We start from the raw sequence: 12,149 nt of genomic DNA on the forward strand, positions 1-12,149 counted from the left end.
CACTTAGAAATGTCCTTCTGGTAGTTCGGGATATGTCCTCTAATTTTATTTGTTTGTGTTTGTCAAAGAAGTGCCTTTGTGGCACACACCGAGTAATGTAATACACATCATATACAAAGTTGGTAGTTGCAATAAAGCATGCACTAAATGCTCCTGTTCACAGAAGAAGGTATGTAATCATAATGGATCAACTAACTTTGTACACCATTTCCATGAACCTTAGTTAAAATTATATTTTGCGGGACTGAAATTGTTTCATTGTAGTTTCTTAAAATTGTGTACTATTAGATTTTTAGCTGTTGTAGACTCAGATAAAGGTAAACTATAATAAAAGCTTGAAGCCTGGTGTCGCCAAATACAAAGTTGCATACTTCAGGAAACCTTGGAAACAGTAGACATGTTTTCCAGTTTGTTTATTATGCTGCCCTCTGGTGATAGTATACATAATTACATGAACACTCTAGGCTCTGGCAATATTTGAAGCAGAGCATGCAGTACTTTTACATAGGATTTGTTATGTGTAAACACTGCATTGTCATCTATCTAACCGTCTACTTAAAATATATATATATTTTTTTTTTAGAAATTTACAGGTTGATTTCCTAACCATTTAATCTATTAAAGGGCAATCGACCTATAAATCACCAGTTTTCACAGTTACTGAAATCACTGGCATCTAAGTGATAAACATTGAACAGGTGAATCTGTAAACGTTTGATTATAGTAAATATATTTAGCAAATCACCAAAAATATTTTCACTGGCTTCTGGTAGAGAAAATGAATTCAAAACCAAATTAGGTTGTCTCATTCTCAAAATATCATGTTGTGCTTACGTCGCTGGACTAAAAATATATCCATATTTATATTCTGTTTTAGATATTTCAGCACATTATCCGGCTAGAGATAAAAGATGAAGATGCCAGGCACTTGTCTCGTAAATTCCGTGATTGGGTGTACGGCCCAGTTTACTCATCTCTGTATGACCTATCTTCCCTGGACACCTGTGGGGAAGTGGTCTCAGTGCTGGAAATCCTAGTTTACAACAGTAAGGTTGAGGTGAGGATACAATCATTCACAAACAGAATATAATGCATTGTATAATTTCAGTTGTATCTAATTTAGGGGGTGGTCTGTCAAAGCATGGAGAGAGATAAAGTAAAGAGATAAAGTACCAATCAGCTTCTGCCATTTTTTAAACAAAGCCTATAAAATGACAGTTAGAAGCTAATTGGTCAGTACTTTATCCACACCTCCCAACTGTCCCGATTTTGGACATTGCCATTTTTCTGGGACTATCCCACTGTCTCACCAGCCGGTTGCAGTGTCTAGCAGTGGTGGGGACAGTTGGGAGACCCCCTCTCACTGCAGAACAGTGGTGAATAGAAGTTGGGAGCATGCTAGCAGCTCACAAAGAACTTGGCATGCCTCCGACACCAGCAAAAATGGGGGTGTGGCCCATGATTGCAGCACTTCCTGTGAGGCCACGCCCCTACCTGCAAGGATACACCCACTAATTTTGGTCATGCTCACCTGCTTTATCTCTCGCCACGTTATCTCTGTGCAAGGTTTGATATCCGAATCTTTTTCATGGTACCCCTAAGCCAAAAGTTTCTTATTGTAAAACACCAAAAAACTTATTAAATTAAGTAAATTGTGTTTATATGTTATCCTTCAGTTCCGTTATGTGGTGGGGGACAGGTTTTGCTTGTGTTTGGCCACATATTTTATGATGTATAAGCCATACATTGTACATAAATAATTTTAATTGGTCCTGATCCAGCAGCCCAGGACACTCCAGGGCACCCAGTTTGGGAACCACTGCCCTAAGTGATTTAAATTTCACAATAGAAAAGTTAATGCAAAGGCTCACATTCTAAAATGAGAAGAAATGCCATTTAGTCTGGATTTAAAGGATCGTTCCACTGAAACAAAAAACAAAGAAAGGAGCGCTGTCCCAAATATGTAGATAATTATATTCGCATTGAAATAGAAAATTATCAACACTTAATAACATAAAAACAATACATTTACCACATGGGACCTTGTAATAACATATTTTAAGGTACCATGGCAACAAATTTGTGTCTATCATAAAACCATATAGTATTCAAGCAGCATATAAACAGCTCATAGATAAGCCATTGTCAGTCTTACTGGAAGCAAAGCAATTTAACAACGATTTTACTCCTGGATTCTGTCAGATATGTTAAAGTGGCAGCCAAAAAAATCATTGGTTTTTAATCATGCAGCACACTATTTGTTAGTTGCAACTTGGCTCAATCAGCATCTAGTACAGAAATGTACTAGAGAATTCAGTCAGAAGGTTTAGCCACACTTCTATATAAGGGTCTCTTACTCTGGTATTTCTCGTAATAAATAAATATATATATATATATATATATATATACACATACATATACACATATATATATATATAATCCTCTCTTGTTGACCACATTAACTTAAAGAGGGGAATCCCCACAGCCATTGGCAGGCAGAGGCATTTAGGTGGAGGGGTGGGGACGTTTTTTGGGAGTGACGAGGCCAAGGACTTCATTGCAAGACACAGTTTCCTTGGCCTCGGAAGCCGCCGTGCGACGGCAAGCCTGAGTAAGCTCAGGCTTACTCAGCTTACCATCGCAGATGAACATCGGCCATCGGATCGCATCAATCGCAATATTGCTATCACAAATGCAGGAAGAAGGTGCTATGCACCTCCTCCTGCATTTGCATTGCTAAGGATTGCATTTGCAATCGAATCAGGAATCAACGTATTCAGTGGAGCTGCTGTTTTTCCGACTTGTCGGCAATTCTGACTTGTCTGAAAACACGTGGATCGGCGGATTAGCAGCGTATCCACGTTTTATGTTGAATTAGCGGACAATTCCGACAGGTTTTTGGTCCGTTTTCGACAATGCTGATCTGACTTAAAAAAAAGTTATATCAACAGTGTCGAAAACGGGCAAAACCTGTCAGAATTGGCCGCTAATTCGACAAAACACGTGGATCCGCTAATTGAATACTGACCCTATCAGATCGTTTACGTCGGACAGGATCCGATAGGCATTGAATAGACCCAATAGTGTGTAATCCTTTGGGGGGAATTAAAATGTTTGAAAAGACTGTTGGGTGTTTCCCCCCCCCCCTGTCTATTAGATAGGAAAAAAACTGACACCCAACTGGACTTTTCAAACAATTGAATCTCCCCCTTTGAGTATCATAGTGAACAAGGAACTTATTATTAACAGTTGTATTATATAGGTTGTTTTTTTGTGTTTCCAGTTAACGGTGGGTGTTTATTTTATCTACTGTAGTACTGACTCCAACACTCAGATTTCTTGTATTTTCTCTGTGCAGAACCGCCATGAAATGTTGGCAGTTGAACCCATCAATGAATTGCTGAGAGATAAGTGGAGGAAATTTGGCGCAGTCTCATTCTACATCAGTGTTATCTCCTACCTCATTGCCATGATCATCTTCACCTTAACTGCGTACTACAGACCCATGGAAGGCACAGTGAGTGCAATAGGATTATAATTTGTGAGATGCTGTGACTTTTAATCAGAACAGTGGAGATATGAAGTGCCAGGGTAAAGTGGATAGATTGTGATGGTGGCCTATTAGAGCTAATACCTTGATTTAATTGGTCTAACAGCTCCATGAATTGTCCATGAGAGATTACCAGGAAATTTGCACAGAACTAGGGAGGCCAATCCCGGGTCATTTTTTCAATCCCGGGATTCGGGATTGAAAAACACTCAATCCCGGGATTCCCGGGATCCCGGGATTGCGTATGGATTGGTGTATGAAGCAAGGAGAGTGGTTGTGGAGGGCAGTGAGGAAGGGTGTAGGGAACAGCAAGTGAGGGTGAGTGTAGGGAGCAGTGAGGGACGATGGGAGTAGGGAGAAGTGAGGGAGGACGGGAGTAGGGAGCAGAGAGGGAGGACGGGAGTAGGGAGCAGAGACGGAGGACGGGAGTAGGGAGCAGAGAGGGAGGATGTAAGTAGAGTGCAGTGAGGGAGCATGTAAGTAGAGAGCAGTGGGGAGGGTAGGAGCAGGGAGCGTATTGTGTACCTGCTTTGGAGTCTCCTGTCCCCTTTCCACGTGTGTCCCATTAAGGAGAGGTTTTGGTTGCAGGATCATGGCTCTCCGTTTTAAAGTCAGCATTCTCTTTCATGTGTATCAGCCCTTCTTATATTAGGTTAAGGGTGGGCATTCCGTAAGCAGCGCAAACTGAAGCCTATTCGGGTCACAGTCAGTGCATGTCACCACCATGGTATCGGGATAGACAGCCGTAGATACACGTCACAGACAGTTCTGGCAACATTTCAAACTAAGCCGCCAGCCAATCAGAGCCGCACCTGAAGCTGTTTCCCTGATTGGCTGCCGGTCCGCCAGCTCCGATTGGCTGGCGGCCGGCACTACATTTGAAATGCCACCGGCGCCGTCAGGTCAGTGTGTCCATTGCTGCCCGCAGTGTGTCCATGGCAGCTCCATATACCCCTCTGCCACCGAGCCGCACAGCCAGGCAGCGTTTGAACCAAGTGCTCAGTGCTGCCCGGCAACACTGAGCATGCTCAATTTAATCCCGTGAATCCCGGGATTAGAGGCTCCAATCCCGGGATTCAAATCCCGGCATTTTTGGGCCAAAATCCCGGGATCCCGCCGATCCCGATCCCGGGATTGGCCACCCTACACAGAACGCATTAAATAAAAAAAGTTATGCGATCTTCTTTCTGGAATGTTTACGACCAGGGATTTGTTTCCTAATTTGTGACAGAATGCCCAAGTCTGCATCCACCTTCCTGCCGAGGTGCCAGAGCAAGTCCTGGTGATTTGTTCTAAAAATAACGATTTAAGGAAAAATCCAACATGCTTTGGAGGTGTGTGAAAAAAGATGCAGTGATGTCTAATTTTTAGTTCACTTACAATAGCAAAACCCTGCTGCTGTGGGAAAAACTCTGTGCCCTGGGGTTGTTTTAGTTTCTCGCCCTCAATAGCATTCCACCAATAGAGTGGAGGGAACCAGTTTGCTGGCTAGGCCAATATTCATTATATTTCGGAAGCTAAAGAAATCACTAAACCCTTGCAGATATTTCATGGCTGTCTGAAGGCATTGCAGGCAAGAAGCTAACATAGCGCCTTATTCAGAGTTGATCGTAGCAGCAAATTTGTTAGCAGTTGGGCAAAACCATGTGCTCTGCAGGTGGGGCAATTGTAAATGGAATATGCTGGCGCTGCATAAGTAATCCTAGATAATAAAAGGCTAACACTGCTCCTCACATCTATGGGGGGAATTCAAGTGCTGACATTACTGTTATGTTGTTCCATCATTTTGACAGGTTTGTAAGTAGTGAACAATAATAAGCTATGGGTTAAAGTGTGTGTTCTTGTTGTCCAGCCACCCTACCCATACAAGACAACGGTGGACTTCCTGAGACTGGCAGGAGAGCTAATAACTCTGGTTACTGGAGTGTTCTTCTTTCTTTCCAATGTAAGTGCTGATGATGCTAAGCTTTATGATATCCAGAATGTACTCATTTGAACAAGTAATGTGACTCAATGCAACATTCCTTTATTTGACTCCCAAATGCTATTATTTTCATACAGTCTCGCTGTAAGCTGATTTTAATGCTAACATTTTAGATCATTTACTGCATGTCGTTATATGTGTATATTTTTATTTCGTTCATACCTTAGGTGAGACAGAATATGCAATGCAGCAGTTATATATATTCCCAAACTGACGTCTAATGCAGAAAAAATGAATTTAAAGTTACAAATTGATAAAAAAGGGAAAGAAATGAAACTCTTAACCAATGTCATTGGGTAAAAATTAAACTGTAAACTAATTTCATGCATTGTTTTTTTTGTTTGTTTTTAAATAAGATGAAAGACCTATTCTTGAAGAAGTGTCCTGGAGTGAATTCATTGTTTATAGATGGATCTTTCCAACTGCTTTAGTAAGTTCCTGTTCTACACCAAAAGGAATTTGTAATTGTAACTTATACTCAAGAAATGTGCCATTGTACTGTATGTTATATTAAAATACTTGTAGGTTCTGATATTTTATATCTTATCATTACAATGTTCTGTCTGCTTTATCTCCAGCTTTATCTATTCGGTACTGGTCATCATTACCGCTGCCCTGTATTTAGCTGGTATTGAAGCTTACCTGTCTGTAATGGTGTTTGCCCTGGTTTTGGGGTGGATGAATGCATTGTACTTCACCAGAGGTTTGAAACTCACAGGAACATACAGCATTATGCTGCAGAAGGTGAGGTCTTCCTCTAGGAGCTATGATATGATTGGCATGGGAATATTATTATTATTATTGATGTTGTTGTTGTTGTTGCTGTTATTGTTATTATTATTATTATTCTACACCGTGGTGTAACGTTTTAGTTTGGTCTAGGTAGGAAAATCATTTTGATCATAAACAAGGCTTAGGACATAGATGAGTAAAATATTTGCCTCTGGTTCTGCCTCCTCCTCCTCAGCATCATTACTGTTTTCAGAATAGGAACACTGAATTATCTGTTCAGTCTTGACTAAATGTACACTTTCATCTGCCAGCTTTGTTGTAGGTTAACCCTCCACTTGTGTGGTTTGTCTACACTAGTGACATCAGTAAATCAGTTTCTTACGTTTTTGACCACATGCTGCAGCTGTTGGTGCTACTAAATTTGTTGCAGGCATTATAGCATTCTGCTGTTCAGGTGCTGTTGTTGGTCACAGAGAAGGAGCTGGAGGGTTACAATGCAAACTTTTAATGCCACGCATGTTTAACCACTTTACTGACATTTTTTCCCCCCCCAAACCTGCACAGAAATTGTTGTTTGTTTTTTATTTAATAAAGTTTAAATAGTATTTTTAAAATATATTAAAATATTTTCTTTAAAAAATATATATGCCGGGGGCGTGGCCTAGACACCAAGCTGAGAGGACGTGATTCCTGGGAGCTCCTGTAAACCCTGCACTTTGAGCTCAATTATTGCCCTTTTGGGGACTCCCACTACCCCCATTGTCCCCAGATATCATCCACCAGCGTTTGTGATTGAGGGGCTGTTGCCATGGAGCCGGGGGACTCTTTTAAGGGTCCCTGCGGGTTGTGGCCTTCCCCTCACTGTGAAGCCGGGGACTGGAGTAGATCTCTCCCCCCGGACTGTGGATCTCTCCCCTCGGACGGTGGAACGGTGGAGCGCTGAAAAGCTTACCCCCTCGAAGTCAACAGCGGCAGCGCCCGTGGCCCTCTCTCCCCCGGGACCCGGCAGCTGCAGTGCGGAAGCTACGTGCCCGGCGGCGGCCCCGTGCGGCCGGTGAGCACCCCCCCGCCTGCTTCCCCTGAGCATCCGGAGGCCCTGCGACATCCCCTCCCTTACAAGAGTCCGTCCGCGGCTGTGGACGCCGTACTGGGCGGCGAGGGAAGATCGAGCGGCTCCCTCCGTCGCTGACCGGCTGCGGCCTGCACCCGCCTCACACAGGAACCAGGAGCTGCAGTTCAGCTGTGATCCGGCGGTGGGGGCGACAGCGGCGGGCCCTGAGTATTGAATACTGAATATTGGGACTGCAGGCTCACAGCAGCCTCCCCCCTCCACCTAGACCTCTATATTGTAGTGGAGCTGGGAATTTGCCACCCCTCTATTGGCATCTGGGGCTACTGGGAGTCCTGGCACTTTTACATTGTGGCAGCCTGGCTGAATATACATAACTTGCTATCCCAACCTGATTGTAGCCTGAACACCTGGAATGGTGGACGGGAGCTCCCCCTGGTGTTTTTTCTATATTCATATAAAGGTGGCTAATCTCATAGCCATATCAGTCCTACCCATGCCAATGTAATACGAATGATGTCTCCTGCCCTTCCCATTCTCTACGAGATGTCTTCCTAATCCTCGGAACAGTGGAGCCTTCTGATTTATCTACCTCTCGTGTTTGGTAGCGTTGCGCTGCTTTCTTCTGTGCCTTATTATGCCTTCTCGACGCAGCAAACCTTCAAAACCGGTCTCACAGCTTTAATTTTTTAAGTCATCTCCGAAAACGTCCCGTCCTAAAACCACTGGGACCCCCACTATGGAAGAAGTTCCTCAGACTCCTCCCCCTATGGTGGCGTCCCCCTCCGCATCTACAGTTGCTTCAAGTTTGGACACAGTCGGAGATGGAGATGCCCTCACTGTGGGCACTATGAAGCTACTTTTGTCTCGTTTTAAAGATGAGGTGGCGGACGAATTTCGTACCACCTTAACGGCATGTCAACAATCTATAGATGACCTGGGGGGTCGCACAGATCATTTGGAAACTAAAATGGAGGAAGTCGTTGGGTCACATAATGGCCTACTGGACTCCCACGATGCGCTAGAGGCGGAGGTGAAACTTTTACGAGACAAGGTCACGGATTTAGAGGATAGATCGCGACGGAGAAACCTTAAATTACGTGGTATTCCCGAAACTGTGTCACACAGCAGTTTACATGATTATGCAGTGGCCTTATTTAAAGCCCCATTACCTCAGTCCCCCTCTACGGACTTCCTTATTGATCGGATACATCGATTGCCAAAGGCCAGGGCGGCCCCAGATGATGCCCCCAGAGATGTCCTAATGAAGCTGCATTACTACCACGTCAAAGAGGCCTTACTCAAAGCATCTAGACCAACGTCTGACACATCTTCTGCTCTTCAGGGATTTCAACTCTTCGGAGATTTGTCCGCAGCCACTCTCTATAAACTCTATAGACTCTCCAGTTATAGTTGCCTTGCTGTTTCATTTTTGATTGTGTCCCTATCAGAATTTTTGATTACTGTTGACCTGATGGGGAATTCTGATATGTTGTGAGAGTCGCTGGGTTGATTCTAGTGTTTTGGTTCCTACGCTATGTTACCATGCCGGAGCGCTTCGCTCCGCCTTATTTACTTTTAATGTTTTGCTTAAACATCTGTGCATTCATCTGTTTCTGTCTTATTAGGATGTTCTCATGTTCAATATTTTACAGTATAATTGTACGGGGGCGGGCGGGAGATATGCCACCAACCCCCCCTTTAGCCCACTCAGCCGCCATATTATGGCGACTGGTTATGATCTCAGGAGAGATCAATATAGTTTTGACCCCTTCTTTTTTTTTTTGTGTTGTGTGTATTCCCCCCCACATCAGGTACATCGGTTTACGCAAGGAAGCTGGTCTGCAGAGTCGACAGCTCTATTTATAGTTAATTATGGTGCACATAGTCTCTATCAATGCTAAAGGGCTTAACTCCCCCCAAAAGCGGAGAGTGGCCTTAAACTATTTTTATAAGCTTAGGGCACAGGTGGTCGCGGTGCAAGAAACACACTTTCAGAGTCAGAATCCCCCCCTCTTCACTAACTCACGTTACCCCTATTGTTATATGGCTAATGGCCCTGACAAGAAAGCTGGAGTAGCCCTTCTTATAGCGCAACATTGCCCGTTTGTTTTGTCCTCTAAATATGAGGACCCTGACGGAAGATATTTAATTTTAGTGGGTCGGTTAGACAATGTTGAGACCACTCTGGTTTCTTGCTATGCCCCAAATACCAAACAAATCTCATTTCTTAGAGCCTTTTGTAAAATTCTCCAGGAACATTCCAGGGGTGCACTTTTGATTCTTGGAGACTTTAATATGGTGTTAGATCCAAATATTGACCGCTCCCGTCCAACCTGAACCCTTCGCAGAAGCCCAACCCAGGATCCCTCCGGCAAATTCGGTCAACTGCTAGCTGAGTATGCCTTACATGATGTATGGAGATCCAAGCACCCTACAGTGCGAGACTACACCTTCTATTCCCATGTCCATAGCTCATACTCTAGAATAGATTTAGCATTGGTGGATAAATGGACGTTAGCATCTATAAGTAAAGTTGATATATTGCAAATGTCTTGGTCGGACCATTCACCACTTGTCGTAGTTTGGGACATAAATAATAGGATTTTGGTACTTACCAGGTAAATCCTTTTCTTTGAATCCATAGGGGGCACTGGAGTACTCTTGGGATATGGACGGTTCCACAGGAACTAGGCACTGAATAAATTAAAATTTGAGACTACTTCTCCCCTCTATATCCCAGAGTACCTCAGTGTTTTTTTACTGAGCCGAACAGGAGCTATAGAGGTTGACAATGGAGAATTACATATAACAAACGGACAACAATAAAGTTGACACATAACGTTACTGACAACTAACAGTTGACACCAACCCGATAAACTTGCTAATTTGAACCAGTCGGTGAGAGTGCGTTACCATAGATCCCCTGAACTTACCACAAGCCAGGTAAAACTGCTCTGGGTGGGCGTCCAGTGCCCCCTATGGATTCAAAGAAAAGGATTTACCTGGTAAGTACCAAAATCCTATTTTCTTTTACATCCACTAGGGGTCACTGGAGTACTCTTGGGACGTACCAAAGTTTCCCCCCGTGGGCGGGAGAGCTGTTTGGCACCTGTAACACTAGACGGCCAAAGCTAGATGCTGATGCCGCAAAAGTATCAAACTTGTAAAAGCGCACAAACGTGTGCACTGAAGACCATGTAGCCGCACTGCAAAGCTGTGTCGTAGAAACTCCACGACCAGCTGCCCATGACATTCCCGGAGAACGTGTGGAATGAGCTGTTACTGATGTAGGCGGCTGTAGCCTAGCATGAAGGTAAGCCTGACGTATGGTCAGTTTTATCCATCTGGATAAGGTCTGCTTAGAAGGTGGCCAACCCATCTTGGCCGCATCATAGAGGATAACAACGTATCCGTCCTAGGAACTGTAGACGTTCGGAATACATAAACGCGTAATGCGCGTACCACAACCAAGATTCCAGAATCTCCTGTTAACACAGGAACTACTATTGGTTGATTGATGTGAAAAGAGGACACTACTTTTGGTAGGAAAGCGGGATTCGTCCAAAGTTCCGCTCTGTCATTATGAAACACTAAATACGGTGGCTTGCATGACAAGGCACCCAAATCTGAAACCCGCCCTGCCGAAGCGAAGGCTAGGAGAGAAATTGTTTTCCAAGTGAGAAACTTAATATCCACTTGTTGTAAGGGTTCAAAATAAAAAGACTATAAGAAATCTAAAACCAGATTCAAGTCCCATGGCGCAGTAAGTGGAGTGAAATGGAGGCTGTACTTTGAGGACACCCAGCATAAAGGTGTGTACCGACGGCAATAGAGCCAATCTTCTTTGAAAATAAATTGACAACGCAGATATCTGCACCTTTAGTGTGGATAAACGCAGACCTCCATCTAACCCCGTCTGAAGACATAACAAAAGACGGGATAACTTGAAAGATGATGTCGGAAACTTCCGAGCTTCCCACCAACATATATAGGCACGCCAAATTCTGTAATAATGAGCTGCCGTAACCGGCTTCCTAGCTCGTAACATGGTTGGTATAACCTATTCTGGAATGCCCTCTCTTTTTAAGAGGGCTGTCTCAACAGCCACTCCGTCAAACGCAGCCGCGCTAAATCGGAGAAAAAGAACGGACCCTGTTGTAACAGGTCCGGACGCAGTGGGAGCGGCCAAGGAACGTCCGCGAGTAGACCGCAGAGATCCGAAAACCAAGCTCTCCGAGGCCAATGAGGCGCCACTAGTATGACTGTGACTGACTCTCTTTTGATCCGTTTTAGCAACAGAGGGAGCAGCGGAAACGGTGGAAACAGATACACGAGACTGTATGGCCACGTGATTGTGAGAGCATCCACCGCCCCTGCCTTTGGATCTCTCGTTCTGGACACGTACTGGGGCGTTTGATAATTGTGGCGAGATGCCATCAGGTCCACTTGCGGGTAACCCTACTTCTGGACCAGCATGTGAAACACTTCTGGATTTAATGCACATCCTGGATGAAAATCCCGACAGCTGAGATAATCCGCCTCCCAGTTGTCCACTCCCGGAATTAATGCTGCCGACAAAATCACCTCGGCCCAATTGAGGACTCGAGCTACTTCCCGCATTGCCATGCGGCTTTTCGTTCCTCCTTGTTTGTTGATGTATGCGACCACCGTCGCATTGTCTGACTGCACCCGAACAGCCTGAGCCTGCAGCATGTGCACTGCTTGTCTTAGCGCATTGTAAATTGCCCGGAGTTCCAGGACATTTATAGACAGCAATCCTTCGTGATCCGCCCAGAGACCCTGGAGCTGAA

General features: G+C 44.3%; 1 protein-coding gene across 1 annotated transcript in view; it reads left to right on the top strand.

The window, feature by feature from the left end:
- TRPV4 (transient receptor potential cation channel subfamily V member 4) overlaps positions 1 to 12,149 on the top strand; it is a 145,454-nt gene that overhangs the window by 94,012 nt on the left and 39,293 nt on the right. Inside the window, exons 6-10 of the mRNA XM_063913232.1 lie at positions 878 to 1,057; positions 3,359 to 3,517; positions 5,403 to 5,495; positions 5,891 to 5,964; positions 6,113 to 6,278. Of these exons, the coding sequence (XP_063769302.1) occupies positions 878 to 1,057; positions 3,359 to 3,517; positions 5,403 to 5,495; positions 5,891 to 5,964; positions 6,113 to 6,278 (672 nt within the window). The remainder of the gene's footprint in view (positions 1 to 877; positions 1,058 to 3,358; positions 3,518 to 5,402; positions 5,496 to 5,890; positions 5,965 to 6,112; positions 6,279 to 12,149) is intronic.

This window comes from Pseudophryne corroboree, chromosome 1 (assembly GCF_028390025.1).
Source record: "Pseudophryne corroboree isolate aPseCor3 chromosome 1, aPseCor3.hap2, whole genome shotgun sequence".
Taxonomy (NCBI): Eukaryota; Metazoa; Chordata; class Amphibia; order Anura; family Myobatrachidae; genus Pseudophryne; species Pseudophryne corroboree.